Below are 20,596 nucleotides of genomic sequence, written 5' to 3' on the forward strand. Positions count from 1 at the left end.
GACATTTTACATGACGATTAATTTTCTCTCAAATAATTGCGATTAGCGATTTAATTGTGTTTTTGTCGTTGACAATTACATTTCTGTTTGGCTTGTAGGCTTTGAAGTTGCACATGGCAGATATGACACATAACCTAAATATACAATGAAATTACTGACATATTTGACAACTTTATACTTAAAAAAGAACATTGATAGTGGAAATAGCCGATCTACAAGCTCACAACGCGTCGCATCGCGACGCGTTGTGAGCTTGTAGATCGGCTATTTCCACTATTTTTGACTTTCTTAAAAATATATGAACATTTTTCAACATGGAAACGATTATGACGATTATGAAAAATAATCACGATTATGTCAAATAATCACGATTAGACGATTATGTAATAATTGTGACAGCCCTAAATGAATGCATCACAGGCGTCAGTTTATCGTGGCCAGACACAACAGGCGAACCCTGGCAGGATGAGGGCAACGAGGACGGAGGAGAAGAGATTGACAGAGTTGTTGTCCAGGATTGGCTTCCCACAGATCCTCCAGGTGGTGGCTGACTCGTAGCTCACTACCTTACCTATACTGGTGTCAAAACCTGGAGACAGGAGGGAAGGAGGGAGAGAGAGAGAGAGAGATATGATATAGTTTTGTCCTTCTTTCATGCCATGCACCAGCACCAATGAGTACCGCATGTCACTGCAGCTCTGTACTAGTGATGTGTCGTTCATCGTGAACGATTTGTTCATTTCCTTAAAATATTACGTTCACGCTTTCATTCACCCCTCAGCCTCCCTGAGTCCAGTGGTGGAAAAGGTACTAAAATGTTTTACTTAAAGGAGCTATAGTCAAGTTTTTCTTGAAAAACGGATGCTAAAATAAAAATAATGTTTCAAAAATATTTTGTAAAGAAATAAGCTTCATATATGTTTCAGTTCAAAAATTAACACAAAAAGCGTAAAATAATGATAAAATAATCATTTTGGCCATTGTCGGGCCGACACTTTGTTTACATTCTAGTCTAACACTATCAAAGAATAGAATGATTATTTTATCATTATTTTACGCTTTTTGTGGTCATCTTTTTATAGAAACACATAGCCTATATGAAGCTTATTTTTTTATAAAATATTTTCGAAACATTATTTTTATTTTAGCATCCGTTTTTCAAGAAAAAGTTGACTATAGCTCAAGTCAAAGTATCAATACTGCAACGCAGAAATACAAGTTAAAGTCTGGAATTCAAAATGTACATTGAGTAAAAGTACAAAATGTACTTAAAGTACCAAAAGTGGAGAGTACTCTTTATGCAGAATGTCCAATTTGAAGTTTTCAAATGTATAAAAACCTTTTGAAAATAGCCGATCTAAAATGCATCACACTCCCATGTTAAGAGAATAACCCGGAAGAGGCGTTCGCAGTTTGACCGAAGAGGCGTTATGCCTCTGTGGGGTCACAGGCTCAAGGGTTCAATACAGGTTCATGGTTCAGCACTGCTGTACTCTCACCCTGTAGAGACTCTCACTAACCAATGGGACAGACCTAAACGCAGGAAGAACGTCACTTTGTTGACACCCCAAGGTAATGGGGGGTGTCGCTCTCCATTCCGACATGTCGCCACTCCGAAATTGACTTCTTATTGTCGGAGGGGCGACACATCCATAGGGGTTAAGTTTAGGGTACGGGATAGAGATAGGGTTAGTGTCGGAATGGAGACATGTCGGAAAGGAGACATGTCGGAGTGGCGGGGGGGTAAATCCTTCATGTGTGAACGTAGCCTACCTGAGTACTGCATGTTAGCTCCCAGGAAAGAGTCCAGTAGCGACCCAAAGAAGCCAGCCATGCCCCCGTACACTATGATTGGCCACTGAGGGTCGGCCAGGTGCAGGTCGGTGATCATTAGCAGCTGAGTCAAAAAGTAAGCCACACCCACGGTGAGCCCACCCAGGAAACTAGCGACCAATCCCACAGGAGTTACTCCTCCATTGGTTCCTTGAACGAGAGAGAAGAGGAAGTGAAATCAATCAATGAAATGGCTTATCTTACCGTATAGTCGCTGTATGTTACCAAATCTCAAAATCAAGGCGTTGTGAGCATGTAGATCTGCTATTTTCACAATAGAACTGTGTTATACAAAATGTAATGCCTCAACTCTTACAACTCCAAGTGCTTGTCAGGGTGTTCCCCAGTAAGATTATTTTGGGGGTGGCGGCCTGAAAAGGTTGAGAACCACTGATCTAACCCAGGGGTCTTCAACATTTTCAGGCCAAGGACCCCTTTAGCTGAGAGGGAGATGTTAAAGCAGGGCTCTCAACGCCTCGCACTGCGAGGCGTTGAGAGCTTGAAGATCTGCTATTTTTTGCAAGATTTCTCCTCCGAATAGGGATGCAAGGGTTCAAGTTGTTCATTTAAAAGAATTATCCTATCACACAAAGATTTGGGGGCCCCCCTGTAGTAACCCCCTGTTGAAGACCCCTGGTCTAACCTGCTGGGACCTCCTTCCCAGTGGTAATGAGTCTTGGTGGTGATTGGCTGAGCACCGGCCCCACCTCTGAGGCCCAGGTGTCTCCTGTGCTGCAGGCCAGGGCGCCAAGTAGAGACAGACACATCCAGGAAGCAGAATACTGCTTACCGAAATCCACTGGCATCTCACCTGGCCCAACCTGAAATAAAACATCAAATGAATGGGCAGCCGAGCTCCATATTCCGCGACCGCGTATTTTACGGTGAACCTGTGCGCAAAGGTGGGGGCCGATGGGCAAGGAGGGTCGTGAGCATATGTGAAACAACTAAAATAAGACCTTAAACCTGGCGAAAACAGTTGCGTGCATTAGCGGAAGATGACGATATAGGAAATCGTTAAATGGAAAACATTAAATTAACTTATGAAAAGGCTTCTAAGCCTACACTATAGCCTACTAAAAACTAGTGGAACCGCGATCTTGCCACACGTGAATAATGGTGGTTGTAAACAATAACACAGACAATATAAATCCTTAGTCTAGTTGTGGGAAGAAAAGGTTGTCATCATGGCCCCAAATAACTTTTAAATATCTTGCAATTGGCGACGAGTCTCTTACTAAATCGGCAAGAGTGCCTCTCATTCTCAATACATAAAGGCTAAGCTATATAACCTCTCCATCCTCAACAATAGTCAGTAGTGCGTGTTCCCCACACTCCCAAGCCCCCACCGTTGCGCTTATAGGTTCACCGGGAATTACGCGGTCGCCCATATTCCTCCACTGTGATGTATGTAGCCAGGATTTCCGGGCTGGCGCAACAACCCCGGATGATACGTCTATTGAGAAAGAGCTATTGCAACATAATACAAGAAAAAAGGAAACGTGGAATAAAGAACAATATGAAAGTATAATCGATGTAGCCTGTAATTTATATTGTCATTTCTCCTCCATTGAACTCAATGTCCCCTAAGGCAGTTGTTCCCAGGGACACCCATTTCTTTAAGATGAAAATCCGGGGGATATAAATGTATAAGACAGAAGACAGAAGGACATCTATACAGTGATGTTAGGTTTCAATGAAGGGACTGGTCTCTGTTGTCCACTGCCCCCTGCTGGAACTTGCTTGAACCAGTGGTCAGGGTACACAGCATGGCAGTTTTACAAAATATCTTTGTTAGCACATCTTTCTTTGAGATTTACATTAGACTAAAGCCAGCAGACTAGTAATAACTTTCAAAGACTATCGGGTAGAAATCTGCGTTTTTACCGCGATTTCGCAATATTTTGGAAGGAACTGAGGAAACTGTTTAGTTCGCAATGCTGGCAAAAAAAAATGGTTTAAAAGGTTTAAAGAAATGTTTTGGCGACCCAATTTAAATCTCCCGCGCTTGGGAAACAGTGCCCCAAGGTGTGTGTTCGTACCTCTATCATATAAAGCAGGGCCAGTTCTGTGGGAACGCCTCCATTACAGAAGACCTGAACCCAGTTCCTCTGACCACCTGAGAGAGAGAGAGAGAGAGAGAGAGAGAGAGAGAGAGAGAGAGAGAGAGAGAAAGAGAGGTTGAAGCAGGAACAGGAAAGAATAGACAGAGAGAAAGCGATAAAAGAGACGAGAATGAGAGATTAACCCCTTGAACCTCAGTATCCATATTCTGGGGGAACGAAAAATATCCCATCTACAAAGTTTAGAAGATGGAAAACAGCGGGCCAAGTACTACAGTTTAAACTCAGATCCAGTTTACCGAGTCTACTTTTAAGTGGTAAAAGTAATGGAAGAGGGATGCTGTGATAGATACAGAATAATTTGGGCACAACACAGAGAAGGATCAACGATGAGTCATGTCTTACCTTCCTTGTACTCGGCGTCTATTTTCTTCTTCCTTGCTCCTCCCCAGCGGGTCAGTTTGGAGGAGGTGAAGAAGAAGGTGAGTAGAGAAGAGAAGAAGCTGTAGTTGGCCATCGTCAGCACAAAGCCAACCAGGAGGGCTAGAGAACCAAGTAAAATACAAAACAGTTCCAATGATGTGTTCTTTTAAGGGTAACTGTTGTATAATCACAGTATTATACGTGAGGGTGTGTGTTTCTGTTAGGACCGATGCATACAAATTTAAATTCGGTTCGGCTCTGTCCAAACTACAATACGGCGTCATTCAGAGGTTCGGGGGAGAGGGTATACCGTCATTAATTCGGCTTTTTCGGTGCTGCAGAGATTTTGTGACTCCCCGAAAAACAAACCGAAATAAACTCGACTCTAAAAGTGGAGTATGCATCGGCCACTTCTCTGCAGGGATGGGACGATACGCAGTATTATCGTTTATCGGGATAAAAACACTCACGATAATCGTATTGTGGAGATTTCATTTATCGTGACATTGTCCTCCGTCATGCACTGGGATCAATTCACCTTTTATTTGCCAAGCTGCATATCCGGTACCACTTAAACCCTCTATAATTGGTAAAAGGTACTTAAAATATATGTACTTGATACAGTCTTTTTTAACTCTCTATTAAATGTCTTTGCCAAAAATGTCTTTGCGTGATATTCACGATAACACACACCCTCTCGTTTAATATTGCTTAATTATCATCCCATCCCTTATGCGCACAGAGACAGACAGACAGACCTCCCAGGGCTCCTGTGTTGTCCAAGCTGCGTTTCTTCACGGCTCTCACTGATATCACAAGGGGAACTAGGATGGAGAAAAACCATCGCCACGGTGATACGGGCTGCAGGGTGCCTGAAAACACACACACACACACACACACACACACACACACACGCACACACACATGAATGATCGCAGGTAAGAGAGAAAGAAACCTCACTTCGGAATAAAAACAAACATCTTGAGACAAATGAAAATGTGCGTCATGAAATGTGCAAAGGGGTAAAACCTGCGACTTGCAGTTCAGATGGAACTTTACAAGCTAACAAACCACATTTTGTACACATTTGTTGACATTACAATTTTCACTATACTGTGCAATGTGCACATTGTGGTCTACGTCACTGAATAAGTACGATACAAACAACTCAACTCTCTTATCTCATACAATGTTCATGAAGTTTAATAGTTTAAAATAATAGTTTAATAGTTTAAAATATATATATATAATATATGGCCTGTAGGCCTACAGGCCATATGTAATAGTTGTGTACTTTGCCGTTCTACAAGCTCACAGCAGCGTGTCCATGAAATATTATGCTGTTGTGTACAACTTGGGTGCACTGGACCACAATCGCAGACAGTGCACCATAGTGGCCAGGAGTTCCATTATCCACCTTTAATTCATGTACACAACATTGTATCTTCCTCGATATCTCACATGTATTCAGAGCTTTAGCTCTTTCTACTTTGGTACTGTTTAACTTTAAACAGATGCATAGCCAGCGTAGATCACATGTTCTCAGTGTGGGGGTTCCAGGGGTCCCCAGCTAGATGACTAGATAGTTACCAAATGGAAAATGGATAATACATGTCTATAACTCAAGAGATCCAATTGGACACACTCAGAAATTAAATCAACACTGAGGATTTTGAAAGTTGGGTTCCAGAGATTAAAATAGAAATTGGTGGTCCTTGGCCTAATGTCAATACATTGGTGTTCATAAAAAGGTTAACAATCGTTGCTATAGACCAGTGGTCCTCAAACTTTTCAGGCCGCGACCCCCAAAATAATCATATTTTAACTGGGGACCCCCCACCCTGACGAGCACTAAGTGAGTTGAGGCATTACATTTTGTATAACATGGTTCTGTTGTGAAAGTAGCAGATCTACATGCTCACAACGCCTCGCAACATAGATCTGCTACTTTTCTGCCTCTAATATTTGACAATTTGACCAAAGTCTATTTTTATTTTTATTTTTGAGGTATTAAAAAGTCGTCCCTCCCTAATTTACAGTACAGAATAAAGCCATAATAAGAGATAATGTGTTTGTAATTAGAAATAATATGTTTTCATTAGACAGAAACAAACACAGTTATACCTTAATTATCCCTATATTATGTACTAATTAGAAATCGAATAAGGGCTCAACAAACTGCCAGACATTTTGAGCCGATTTGGCTGTGACCATTTTTGGCGCTCGCCGATAAAAACGGCGATCTGCCACAAGATCAGGCTTGCCATGGTTTTGCTTGTTGTGTGTGAAAAGCACTGAGAGAAGATCTGGCCACAATTATAGCGCTTCTAGATATCTAGCAATTGATATTTGGCCCTGTCGCAAACTGGACATACAGTATGAAAGAGGTTGCAAACAGTGTTGAGAAAACATCTTAAGTTAACTATCTGGGGACCCTCACCTGGGGACCCTCCCCACCACCCTGGGGGTCCCGACCCACAAGTTGAGAACCACTACTATAGACAAGCAGAGACCCACTCACCATTGTAGGTAGTGATTATGATGGATATGAGCCAGAAGGAGAGGGAAAGGGCCAAAGTGCCACAGAGCACTATCATATCTGTCACCATCTTCATGCACTTCACCAACACCTCATCGTCCTTATAAGGCATGTTGTGACAATGACAGCAGATCTAGAAAGATACAGCAAACACACTGGATTTCACAAGTTGTCCTGCACATTTCAAACATAGCCACACACACACACACACACACACACACACACACACACACACACACACACACACACACACACACACACACACACACACACACACACACAGCATGTAGCAGGCTGCTACAGCAGTTAGTAGGCAAATCTATCACCAAAATAAAAGTGTGTGTGTGTGTGTGTGTGTGTGTGTGTGTGTGTGTGTGTGTGTGTGTGTGTGTGTGTGTGTGTGTGTGTGTGTGTGTGTGTGTGTGTGTGTGTAAAACAGTGTAATAGTACATAAATAATGTTAACAACATGGATCTGTTCTACGTCAGTGGTTCTTAAATGTTTTCATGACACTTAGCCCACACGGACCCCCCATTTGAAAAGACCCCCAGGGACCCCCATAAGAGAAGATTGTTATGGCAGTGATTCCCAATCATTTTAATTTCAAGGACCCCCCAGTTTGACATGCTTTAGGCTACGGACCCCCATTTAATAGTAAAATCGATGTTAATTTAACATCTGACCTGGTTCCTAACTATCATTTAGCTGGGGGGACCCCCTAGAAGTTCCCTCAAGGACCCCCTGGGGGTCCCTGGACTTGGACCCCACTTTGAGAACCAATGTTCAACGTTATGTTATACAGCTCATGCTAGGCTTATATATTATCTACTCCTGGATATCTAAAGGCAAACAGCCAGAGCCAGAGATAGTGAACCTGCTGTCATGTTTAGAAACGAACCTGTAAATCCCGAGGTCATTCTGAGACGTAAACCCACAAAGTTCCATAATGTAAAAACTCAAAACGCATTTAAAATAAATGCGTCCCTCGTCAGAGGTCTCTACGGTGTTCACGGTGTTGTTGTTGCTGTTTTTATCCCGCTAAAGACCGAGGAGGACATGAAAACGAGAACTGATGGTCAAATACAAAAAAACTGTCTATGTGAAACTGGCGAATATAAGCTGGCGAATATAAGACGATCTCTTCAGAATAAGCCTAACCCTAACCCTGAGGCAATTGAAAATATTGGAAAAACGATGAATTTCCCATGATATGCACATTCAAAATATAGATTAAGCATCTTATTTTGAAGGTCCTATATTCGCCAGTTCTTACACCAGAAGTCCTATATTCGCCAATTTCACGCTGCTAAATTGTCTTCCGCTCTTCTTTCTTCTTCTTCTCACTCTCAGACGAGCATGAGCGACTTTTTTTTTACGGTACTGCCACCTACTGAACTGGAGTGTGTAGTAGCCCTGGGTTCACACTTCACATGGGTTGGAGGAGAGCAACTTATTTCACCCCTTACAACTACACAATTCAGATTTCACAACCAATTAAGGTGCTTAATAAAGTCTCACACGTGTCTAAATAGGGTACGGCTTACTATAATTACCCGTATCCTCCGTATTCTTTAATAAGAAGTATTTTTATCCGATGGTTTTCTGTTTTCCCATGTATTTCCGGACCGATTTTTGCAAGGCCACGCCCACATCTCAGTGTCCATAGATGGGGTTGGTCAGAGCCGTACGGCTCTGGGGTTGGTGCGCATCGGGAACGCCAGGAAATACAAGGAAACAGAAAACGATCTGATAAAAAGGCTTCTTATTAGAGAATACGGAGGATACGGGTAATTATAGTAAGCCGTACCGTATTTAGACACGTGTACATTTTTATCAAGCACTTTGTTTGTGAAATCTGATCGTTTGTGTAGTTGTAAGTGGCGAAATAAGTTGCTCTGCTCCAACCCATTTACACCCGGTCCCATGGCGGTCGTGTTTCAGGGCTAGAGTGTGTAGTAAGTAGCTTATATTTTGTCATGCTCTTTAATACTCAAATGTTTTACTAAGTAGTAAAATGAAGTAAAATTATCAATACTGCAATGTAGAAATACTCTAGTAAAAGTCCGGAATTCAAAATGTAGCCCTACTTGAGTAAAAGTAGGCTACAAAAGTATTTATATTAAAAAACTTAAAGTAGCCTATACCTACTTGGTTTGCATCCTAGAGGCTAATCTTTCCAGTGACAAAAATGACTACTAAAGTAAGTAATCAAAAAAATCAACCAACAAACTCGTTTTTTTACAGAGGATGGCCCTGCTGGTCAATAACAACTCACGGAAGACTCTAGCGAGTGACTCATTCAGCCCCTCTAATATGACTATGGAGTCCAGTCCACGTGTGGTATCGTGATGCCCCAAAGGCCCTAAAAACAAGGCCCCAAACAGCCCAAAACAAACTAATTAGGGTCCTGCTTAACCTCCCTTTTCAAGCTCACCTCACCACTAATCACTTCAAGCGTGGGGAGGCTCAAAGTAGATGAGTCGATGACAGAGTAGAGCATCTAGCAATGGGCCTGGTGTACAAGATAAGACCGTCCACTACGAAGCGGAACCAGAACTTTCCAGAACCTGAACTTTTTTATTTTATTATTATTATTATATATTTTTTTTTTTCCTAGTTTTGTTTCCCTAGCGCACTGCCTGGTTTCAGGGAACCTATTTTTAGGTCTTGATGTAGTACTAAACTTCTGGGAACCTATGGGCGGGGCCAGCAGACGTTAGGTCTGGTTATATGGAAACGTATGCAGAACTTGGTCCGGGAACCTCACGGGTTCTTGAAAGTTCTCGTAAATCCCTAACTTCCTTTAAAACCGCTCTGAAAAGCCACTTACATGGCGGCTGCTACTCCAAACTGGTAACAGTAAACTTGGCCTAACCTTACCTCCCCCTGACCTTTCTATTATACCATTATCTTTTTTGCTTTTTCTTAGATAGTGCAAACAAGTTGTCTACTTCAGCTTATGCTTGGGGCGCAGGTTGGTGCTGTGCATGTCCACACTTCCTCTTGTGACAGTTGGTCGCACGAGGGTGGAGATGGGCGTGGCACTTGCGGCAGATCAACTTGTCACAGTTCTGGGCCAGCAGTCTCAGAGATGGCTGGATGATGCCACAGCACAAGGTGCAACATGGACTCTTTCTGGATGTTGTATCTGAGAGGGTGCGTCCATCCTCCAGCTGCTGATCAGGAGGAATACCTTATCCTGGATCTTCAGCTCCAGGGTGATGGTCTTCCCCGTCAGGGTCTTCACCAAGATCTGCATCTTGACAGGCCTGAGGGTTGACTCTTGAGGTCAGGTTAGCCTGATGCCACTCCGAGTCTAATCTGCACTCAACCGCTGATATGACTTTGCCACTTACGATCCTTCTATTTATAATCCTAATTGTGATGTCATGATGCTGCAGTGTGACATCATGTTTCCCAATTAGGTTGTTTCCTTTGTTACCTACCTAGGTTTATTAAACTGTAATAAAGGTTTAAGAGGCAAGCCTGATGAACCAAGCCCCTGATTCTTCTGATGATACCAAAAACTGATGCCTTGCAAGCCAGCCCTGATATGTGCTCAGTCACTCATTCCTTCCCAGTATCATGGCTGGACTTCTGCCTATAGGCACCGAGTATGAGAAATCAGAAAATGATCAGGGCGAATTAGTGACTGCGTTTCAACTGCTGTCCGCACAACAAGTGAAAAGCTTCCCCTGAATTGGTCCATGTGTAGATGGTGACATAGATGCAACAAGTGTAACAGTTAACACTGAAACAATAAAACAAGCAATAAGTTATTTCAGAGTTGGAATCAATTATAACAATTAAAAAGGAACAGGATATGCGCTAGCGGAGTTCAGCGTCTGAAAAGACGTGTTTGTTTGCTGTTCTTCTGATTGGCTGCACTGTGATGACGCTGATTGGTTAGAGGAGTCTGCCTGTCAAGGCAAGTACTCCCGCCCCCTTTTCAAGCTGCCTATAGGCCAAAGTCCAGACTTGTATTGTGGGAAGGAACGAGTGAGTGAATGTGCAGTATGAGGCTGGCTTGCAAGGCTAATGGATCTCCATGTATAGGCATAAAGGGACATGGACTGACTGACAGATACAGAGACCACCATATATTGGAATAAAAGGGACATGGACTCCCCTATGACAAGGACTGACATACAGAGATGTCCATATATTGGCATTAAAGTGACAAGGACTGACAGATACAGAGATCTCCATATATGGGAATAAAAGGGACAAAGACTGACAGATAGGGTATAGATCTAAATTAGGTCTAGCTGTTCCTAGGTACTGTTTGTGCATGAGCATACCTGATTGATGTCATGAATAGTAATAAGGGAACTGTGGATCTCTGATGATGGTACACGAAAAACAATCTCTTCTGTCTTTTTTTATATTAATGAAGAGAATCACTTATATTTATGATTACAAAATGCATTGTTTTGTTGTGTCTCTGCAGGTCAGGTGGCTCCTGCACACAGACCAGGCAGGGGGCCAGTTGTCTGGATTTAAAATGAAGCAAACACGACCAATGACCGTATACAGTACAAAACTGGCCTTGTGGCACAACTGGCCCCGGGACGTACTGTACTTTGGTCCCACTAACACTGTAGTGCAGACATCAATATGTCCGTTCACGGCACCCGGACAAAATGTGTCCGTGTTAAAGACTTGGTCTTGTTGTTAGATTTAGTTTTTACACACCATTATAATGTTCTTATTTTGATCACAATACCCAATTACTGAATGCCAGGTCTCCAGGTTTTCTTCATAATATGTAGGACGCTGATTTACTACGACATTATGGCACAATATTGAGTCCAACTAGTACTAGTGGTTTTCAAAGATTTTATTTGCAAGGACCCCATAACTCTGAGAGTGTACAAATGGAACCAAATGGACCCGTAAGGGAAATGGAACCATTTGGTTCCATTTGTACACTCTCAGAGTTACAGAGCGGTTATGGTCATTCAGGGCTATATCTTGTATGTCTTTCTGGTAATAGTATTGTCTGCTCATCAGTGTTGTTTTTGACAGCAAATTTTGATTTAGTTTTAGTCATAGTCTTTTGAATAAAATGATCATAAGATTTTAGTTGACTAAATCTACAGTTGATTTAGTCGACTAAAATGCATTTTGGCAGGCCTTGATGGCATCGTAATGACTGATTTTTGGTTGCATGCTGAAAATAGCCGATCTACAAGCTCGCTGCGACGCGTTGTGAGCTTGTAGATCGGCTATTTTCAGCACGCAACACCTGATAGCAACCAAACATAAAATTACTTTCTCCTCCACTAGTCCCTCCCTAACGTTTTAGTCTAGTTTTTATTTTGTTGACATAATTGTCAATATATTTAGTCTTAGTTTTAGTCATCACAGCTTAGTTTTTATTTAGTTCTTATTTCGTTTTCGTCAGTGAAAAAAACGCAGTCGACAAACATTTTTCGTCATAGTTTTAGTCGACGAAATCAACACTGCTGCTCATTTTCTATGTCCATAAATGGAACCACAAGCCAACATGGCGATGACCCCTGCTCTAGTGAACACAGTGATTAAACACTAACAACAGTGTGGTCACAGAGAGTGTTAACGTTGGGAGGCGGTCCAGGCTCTCTGAACCAGAGAGACTGCTTTTCTAAATGACTTTTCTTTCCGGCAGGCATTCCAGAAATTCCGTCTTCCGCGTCGTGGACAGAAAAACACCAACAACAAGGAAGTAGGCTGCCAGGTGCCGTTGACATCGAGGAGGAAGACAAACCTGAAAGACAAGGTAACAATTTAATTGTGTTTGAAAAATTACATAGGTCAGATTATGACAATAGCTGAAATATACAAATAAAGTCCTGACATACTGTAGCCCATTAATGATTTCATACTTACAATAAATGACAATAGCTGATCTACAAGCGTGACATGTACTGTAGTAAAAGCTTGTAGATCAGCTAGTTCTGCTATTTATTTATTTATTTCTTCCTACAGCAATGCATTGATATCAAAAATAAAATGTAGTTTAATTTCTGCTTTTGGATGCATATATCAAGTTTTGTTGCAAGTACTTTAACTCAAGTCAGGACAGGACAGGACAGGACAGGACAGAGAAACTTTACAATGTAGGCATTTAGAAGACTATCCAGAGTGTCTTACAGTAAGCAAGGTAAACACATGCATGCAGACAATGTGCCTCAGTAAACTACTATATATATCACAGGTAAACAATGAACCTAGCATCTGTCTAAACAATACCATGAAAATAATAATCTGTTCAGTACTAAACTAAACTAGGTAAAACCTGCATGGTAAAAAGAATGTGTCTAAATATAACATGCCAATTACAGTGCGAGTTGAGTAATACAGTATTACTCAACTCACACTGTTATTGGCATGTCAAATATTATTTGACCAGGAGTATCTGTAATTAGTTTGACTGTACTGGAGTCGAGTACTTTGTACTCTTATGTAAGTCACCTTTGACATCCAGGTTAGAAGCCACATCTCGAAAGTGTTTGTGGACCGCCCATTTGACCACTTTTGAGGTGGATGTAGACATTATATTCTTATTTTATTATAATTGTATTAATTTAAAGATGAACATGGACAGTCATTATATTATTTTTCTTTTATTATATCTGTATTAAAAAGGCTGCACACTAGTAGCCTACCCTTTTCTTTACCTTTTATACTATTCTACCAAGGTCAGCAGTACCCCCCCCTATTCATTTACAGATGTAGCTGATGGACATGGAGAGCCATTATGTTATTTCTATTTACTTTATTTTCCTTCATTTACAGATGGACATGGACAGTCCGGTGTTCTTGGCGTTCTGTACCTACACCACCATCGTCATCCTGAAGATGATGATGATGTCATTCCTGACGGCGTTCTTCCGCTTTTCACGAGGGGTAAGACGCTACAGCCCTGAAACATGACGGTCGCAGATGAGGATTGACGCGAATTCAAAAGCGTATAGAAACTAGCCTCGCAAGCCATCCCGAGCTACGTCATCACCAATGTGCTTCCTGGGAGAATCTGGCTGTTGCGAGGCTATACAAACTACACAAACATTCAAATGTCACAAACAAAGTGCTTAATAAAGTCACAACCCATTGTAAATCTTGGCAAGCATTGTGTTCTTTAATAAGAAGCCTTTTTATCCGATATGTTTGTATTTTCCCATGCATTTCCTGGTGTTCCCCATGTGCACCAATGCCATCTATTGAACACTGAGATGTGAGCGTGGCCTTGCAAAAATGGGTCCGGAAATACATGGGAAAACTGAAAAATATCGGATAAAAAGGCTTCTTATTAAAGAAAGACCAAAGAACACGTGGCACCCTTTTTTATTTTAACGTAATTGTCCATACCGTTAAGTTCATGTAATAACACTGCTTGTCTGCATTGTAGTTAGATTACCATTTTACGTCAGTAACGTCAAAGAGAGCAGAGCACTGCCTGCAATCTTGACATTTTGTACTTTTATAGCCATTGTTTTTTGGCTTGAAGCAAGCCCACAATTGTTTCGAAGGAACAATATTTTCTAGTCATAGTAGGATATGCTATAATTATAATAAAATATGCTGTCATCCATTCAGGCCTTTGCCAATCCAGAGGACGTAGCAGATAAACCAGCCGAGGAGAGAAAGAAGTTTCTCCAAACTAATCCAGATGTGGAGCGTGTGAGAAGGTAATAATAAGGGTAATAAGGGTAATAATAATAATAATAATTGCAGTCTTATGCAAAGGTACAAAATCTACGAATGAGCTTCATTGTTGACCTGGCCTTGATCATTTAAGGGGAGCACACACTGGCCGCGGGCAACTGCGCAACGTCGCGTCGCGGTATCCACGTGAAGAGCTGCGCACTAACCCCAACTGGATGCGGCGCGCTGCCACACAGCACATCCATTTCCCCCGGTGGGGAGAACCATGGGAGAACATGTTCACCGCGCAGCAACGCTGTAAAAATAGAACAGCGGCGTAACGGTGCGGCAGGCGAGGCGACGCGCGCGTCTTACGCCACCAGTGTGGGTTCGTTCATTGAAAATAATGGGGCTGTATGTTTTGATGCGCCGCTTCCGCGCCGCTTCCGCGCCGCCTCCGCGCCGCCTCCGTGTCCGGTATGTGTTCCCCTTGAGTTTGTATAGGATGCCAGGATGCCCCGCCCCCTCCATGAGTTCTTTCAAAATAAGCTTTGTAATTTACTATTTAATAGAAGCCGACTCCACATTGGAAATCATTGACACACAACCACAACATATTTATACTTTCTTTTTTTACCATGCCATGTTTTCTTTCTGTCCAGATGCCACCAGAATGATCTGGAGAACATCATTCCCTTCGTTGTGATTGGTCTGCTCTATTCTCTGACCGGACCGGATCTGTCCACGGCCCTGATCCACTTCCGGGTGTTTGCGGTGGCCCGGATCTGCCACACGGTGGCGTACGTGATGCCCCTGCCCCAGCCCAGTAGAGCCCTTACCTGGATGACCGGCATGGTGGTCACCTTCTCTATGGCCTACAGGGTGCTCACTACTGCCACCTATCTGTAGAGATCAGGGACGTACTGGCCATTGGGAAAAGCGGGACAACTCCCGAATGTCCTGTTCATTCCCGGGCCGGTCCAGGCCGTCCATTAGGAAAATGTCGGCCTTCGTTCCATTTTGGGGGCTCGGCGGTAAATCGTCACTGTCGGGCAGAAACCTTGTATCTCCAAGTTTCAAATGTGTAATTTTTTTTCGCAAAGCAAAGCCCTGCTTCATCATACAAGGTCGTCGCACAAAAGTAGTGAAAACAGCAGATCTACAAGCACACAACGCCTCGCGGTGCGAGGCGTTGTGTGCTTGTAGATCGGCTGTTTTCACTAGTTTAAATCATTTTTAAAATCATAAATACAAAACAAACGGTTTGGACATACCGGTACAAGGTTTCCACCCGACAACGACAAAATATAACTCATGTAATTGGCCCACTGGCTTGTCACTTGTCATGATCTGAAATGGCAAATCTTTGAGTAGCAGCAGCGCTATAGAGAGAGATCTCTCTCTATAGCGTGCAATGAGGGCCTCTCCAACTCTTTTTCCCCGGCTGAATCAGGGGCCCAGCATGTCCCTGACTAGATGCCGCATCAGCCGCTGCAGTTCATTGGAGCGACGTGCAACAACTGGAGGCCGGAGACCACGCTGCCGGTGAAAGTGACTATTGGCCAATCACAGCGTGTCTTTACTGGGATCATTTCAATTCAACAGAGCTTTATTGGCACGTCTTCATCCAGTTCCCATGTTGCAGCTGTTCTTAGAGGCTGTGTACAAAAAGACCCTCCCCCACCTGCCTCTGATTGGCCTACCGGTACCAACTTCCGTATGTGTGACGCACGTGGAAGAGGGAAACGACCGGAAAACTAGCGGTCATTTGACCGTCTACGTCTACCTCTCTGTGTCTGTGGTCACCTTCATAGACATGGAAAGGTAGAGGCCTCCTTCGGCTCTGGGGCTTCTGTAAAAAAGTCCAAGTCATTTTTAAGGCAAGCTTCTGGAATTCAGACGCACAGAAACGGAAGTTCGGTTGGCCAATCAGAGGCAGGTGGAGCGGAGGCGGGTCTTTTCAAACTCAGGGACTGGATGGAAACATACCAATAAAGCTCTCTTGAATTGAATGGTCCTGGAAGAGACTTGCTTCCACACTTCCGCCTTGCCTTTTTTACAAGTCACTTCATCGCCAAAATCCACTACTTCTCTGCTGTTTATAAACACACTGATGAGCTAACATGCAGAAGTTACTCCACGGTAATGTTATTGTTGAAATTCTGCCCTGGTGAGGTGTAAAAGATTACACCTCACCACTACTTGACATCCTTTATTTACCAAGGGAGGTTGACACACACACTTACACGCACACGCACACGCACGCGCGCGCACGCACGCACGCACGCACGCACGCACGCACGCAGGCAGGCAGGCAGGCACGCACGCACGCACACACACTGGATGCTGACCAGTACAACTACAGTCTTCATACTGTTGTACTGGGAGCTGACCACTACAACCACAGTCTTACCCACTGAAGCAGCTCCACTGGAGCAGGGTTTCCGTGCCTTGCCCAAGGGCATTTCAGCGATATTGTGGGAGGTGTAAGTGGTGGTCATTCACCTCTCCACCCAGAGTTTTCCCAGTGGTTCGGGGAATCAGACCACGAGCCTTCCGGCAACACGCGCGCTCCTCTTTAGATGTAACAGGCTGTTATAACAATAAGTTGCACACATAAAGAAATATGTGTCCACACCTAAACAATATGCCAGACCGTGAAAAAAAAATCCACTAAGTCTATGCATTGATTTATAATATAATGTAGCAACATTGTGAATTAATGTGACCTTTATTAATGCCATTGGATTTTTTTCCACACACTCAGATGTGCATGCCCTGAAAATGTGCTTTAACTGTATCAATAAAGATTTTATTCATCTTTGGGTTGTGTGCACTGTTTATTTGATTTGACAGAGTAACACAACCAACCCTTCCCGGGGACAGGTCCCCAGTCACACTTGTCAGTATGGGACTGCAAAAGTGTAAAATGTATTTTATTCCGTCCGTCCAACAAACAAATGATGATCTAAGTCTGTCTGTGTTGTGCACCTTGTACACAAACGTCCCCACTCCCCGCGAGGACCAACGGTGTCTGAATACAACCTTAAAGAAACAATCTATTTATAGACATGATACAAATGCATTTATTTACTTTTGGTTGCACTATTAATTACAAGTTGTCAAGAAGGTGTGTCTTGACGCGTTGCGCTTGCAGATATACCGGTATATATCTTTGCCCTTGTTGATTATTTCCGGTTGCCTTTTATGGGGTTTAATTGGGGGTGGAAGAATGGAAATTATCTAGATTCTACACAGGAGCACACTTGTGACTTAAAATCAAAAATTAGATAGACCTGTGATCCGCACAAATCACAGCTCTGCACCCTTTCATGAATTACACTTCAGAATTGACTTATCCCAATATCAACAAAATTTACGACCAGGTTAGTGAATGGGAGCCGGTCTAAAGTCATGGATGTTCTGCATATAGAAAATCAATAGCCTCTATAGCTTTATACAAAGTAGTAAAACATGGAGATTCCCTACATCAATGTCCAAAAAACAGACCACATGCTGAGCTTAATGCAAAAAAGTATTGTCTTTAATTAACTGTGACAAATAGTAAGTGCAAAAAAAGTTAATTAAACAGCAATTGACTGTCCTTGACTATCATCAGTGCTACTGACAAACATGTTCTCTATCGTATCAAGTCTCTCTCTCCCCCCAACATATTTCATATGGGGAATCTCACTTGAAATATCCAAAGACAAAGGCAGAAATGCCCATACAAGGTGCAAGCTATCAGTCAACCTGATTTCTTGGCCAAACAGACGTCAACTCAACCAACTCAATCCACCCATCCATGCATTCACCCATATCATACAGACACCTTTTATTATATATATATATATATATATATATATATATATATATATGGGTGCAACATATCAAACTGAATATCGAAAATCGAATCGAACCGAGAAATATCGAACCGAATGACCCTGTACCGAACAATACAATACAATATCACTCCACATCCACATTCCCCTGGAACCCCCTCACGGACCCCTAGGGGTCCGCAGAGCCCACTTAGAGAACCACTACCCTATAGGTTGGGTACCGTATTGTTCAAAGTTGAAACAAAAAAATACATACGGTAGTTATAAAAATACATTTATAAATCAAGGACATTTCTGTTTATTCTTTGTATCGAAAAAGTATCGAACCGTGACACCAAAATATCGAACCAAACAGAACCGTGAATTTTGTGTATCGTTGCACCCCTATATATATATATATATATATATATATATATATAATCATAAATAAACAGCAAACAAGTGTTTCTAAAGGACTAAGAAACTGGGTTACAAAATATATAAAAACAAAAGTAACAAGTAAGAAATAATAAGAACTTCATTATACAGTAAAAGGTAATAAGGTATATTTCCTGAGTGCGTCTCACATACACATAATTATATACTGTATGTGTATATACAGTAAGTATAAGCAAAATATTACTTATATAATAATATATATATTATTTTTTTAAACACACGTATAAAGTCACTCATGATGAGACACAGGTGCAATAACACAAAATAAGGCTTATTTTTGGCATTTGTGTAATTTAAAGGTCTAGGTCAGTGTAGCCTCGGAAACCCAGGCTTCATTTGACGATCGGAAGAAAATGAAGCCTGGGCGATCGCGTTATGATCACTGTTGGAGGAAGTGTAGAATTTCCCTAACCAATCAGAGTGCAGAGAACGTCACACCGAACTCTGCACTCTAACTATGTGGTTCTCAACCTTTTCAGGCTCCGACCCCCAAAATAATCATATTTTAACTGGGGACCCCCCCCACCCTGACGATCACTAAGAGTTGAGGCATTAGCCTATATTTTGTAAAACACGGTTATTTGACCAATGTTTAATTTGTCATTTTAGAGGTATTAAAAAGTCTTTAAATTGTCACTTTAGAAATGTGCAGAATACCCTCTATAAACGTAAACTTTATGTTGGTTTGGTTACTGTTGAGTGAGAAAACAATGTTGCACATTAAGTTAATCATCTGGGGACCCCCCAAAATAATTTGGCCCCCAACCCACAGGTTAAGAACCAGTGCTCTAACTGGCAGAGTCACCAGGCACCCATGAAAACAAACCAACAAACAAACATTAACAGTACTGAAGTCAACATGGCAATCCAAAACATCTATAAAAAAAAAAAAAGATGGCTTTATATGCTACTTAAAGCAGTGTAAACAATCTATTCAGCAGCATTCAGATTAAGGAACTATCTGATGGCCCTATCATAGTGTAGTCTGCGGTGATGGGTTATCACCGCGGTGTAGTCTTTTAAAGTCAGAAAACTACGACATTACGTCATTAGCCGCGGTGAAGAGCCATCACCGCGGACCTAGACATCTCTCCTCTGTTTTTACCTTCAGAAAATCTCCCCATCACCCCGTTCACTGATTGGTCGATCTAGACCAATCAGTGTGCCCCCTGGTTTTAGAGGCACAGAGGCGCGGTGATAGGACTTCACCGTAGTCCGTGACTATGATGGCCATCACATTTTGAGGTGATAGCTTATCACCTAAAAGTTGAGGTGATAGCTCTTCACCTCGGGCTCTGATAAGGGCTTTACGGTACAGTTACAGTACACAGTGAAGGGGTTCATCTGCCCTTAGATTTTAAGCTTAAACAAGGCGTTGGAAAACGAGACCTGATTCAGACGTTCTAAGTAAGAGTTAAGCAGCTCACTTACACTGCAGGTCGGAGCAAGGCTACAGTAGCACAGCCTTATGGCGCGCTGTCAGCGTGCACAAGATACCACTAGGCGCTAATCCACCTGGTGATATGAGAAATCTCAGACACGTACATGAACACGCACACGCGCACGACGTGCACACACGCTCTCCTGGCAGAGATAATTGACAGAATCTTAAAATGTATTCTGAACAACAACAGTCTTTTCGTCCGGGCACACATAGGACAACAGGAGACTGATCATATTTTTGACGATGACATGGGGTGGGTGGATGTTGTGAGGCGCTAATCCACCTGGTGATATGAGAAATCTCAGACACGAACATGAACACGCACACGCACACGACCGCACGTGCACACACACACATTCTCCTGGCAGAGATAATTGACAGAATC

The 20,596-nt window shown here is 42.4% G+C and overlaps 2 protein-coding genes across 2 annotated transcripts; one reads left to right on the forward strand and one right to left on the reverse strand.

Annotated features, from left to right (window-relative positions):
- Positions 1 to 277: 277 nt before the first annotated feature.
- On the reverse strand, positions 278 to 7,908 carry tmem19 (transmembrane protein 19). Its single transcript, XM_080753983.1, has 8 exons — positions 7,757 to 7,908; positions 6,841 to 6,991; positions 5,078 to 5,191; positions 4,302 to 4,439; positions 3,876 to 3,952; positions 2,477 to 2,654; positions 1,774 to 1,983; positions 278 to 589 (listed from the first exon to the last, which is right to left on the reverse strand). Exons 2-8 carry the CDS (start codon positions 6,968 to 6,970, stop codon positions 429 to 431), a joined length of 1,008 nt encoding a protein of 335 aa, XP_080610109.1. The 5' UTR covers positions 6,971 to 6,991; positions 7,757 to 7,908; the 3' UTR covers positions 278 to 428.
- A 4,545-nt stretch (positions 7,909 to 12,453) lies between these two features.
- On the forward strand, positions 12,454 to 15,636 carry mgst1.2 (microsomal glutathione S-transferase 1.2). The gene is made up of 4 exons (XM_080754812.1): positions 12,454 to 12,619; positions 13,639 to 13,749; positions 14,440 to 14,531; positions 15,150 to 15,636. Exons 2-4 carry the CDS (start codon positions 13,639 to 13,641, stop codon positions 15,394 to 15,396), a joined length of 450 nt encoding a protein of 149 aa, XP_080610938.1. The 5' UTR covers positions 12,454 to 12,619; the 3' UTR covers positions 15,397 to 15,636.
- Positions 15,637 to 20,596: the final 4,960 nt, after the last annotated feature.

The sequence above is a fragment of the Nannobrachium achirus genome, assembly GCF_963921795.1.
Source record: "Nannobrachium achirus genome assembly, chromosome: 23".
NCBI lineage: Eukaryota > Metazoa > Chordata > Actinopteri > Myctophiformes > Myctophidae > Nannobrachium > Nannobrachium achirus.

Bases quoted from the DNA above. Each gene is read 5' to 3' on its own strand.
- mgst1.2 (XM_080754812.1), top strand. From the start codon at position 13,639: ATGGACATGGACAGTCCGGTGTTCTTGGCGTTCTGTACCTACACCACC. The intron at 13,750-14,439 runs GTAAGACGCTAC...TCATCCATTCAG, and splicing joins TCTTCCGCTTTTCACGAGGG to GCCTTTGCCAATCCAGAGGA. The intron at 14,532-15,149 runs GTAATAATAAGG...CTTTCTGTCCAG, and splicing joins GATGTGGAGCGTGTGAGAAG to ATGCCACCAGAATGATCTGG.
- tmem19 (XM_080753983.1), bottom strand. From the start codon at position 6,970: ATGCCTTATAAGGACGATGAGGTGTTGGTGAAGTGCATGAAGATGGTG. The intron at 3,953-4,301 runs GTAAGACATGAC...TCTCTCTCTCAG, and splicing joins AGACGCCGAGTACAAGGAAG to GTGGTCAGAGGAACTGGGTT. The intron at 1,984-2,476 runs GTTAGACCAGGG...CTCTCGTTCAAG, and splicing joins TGGGAAGGAGGTCCCAGCAG to GAACCAATGGAGGAGTAACT.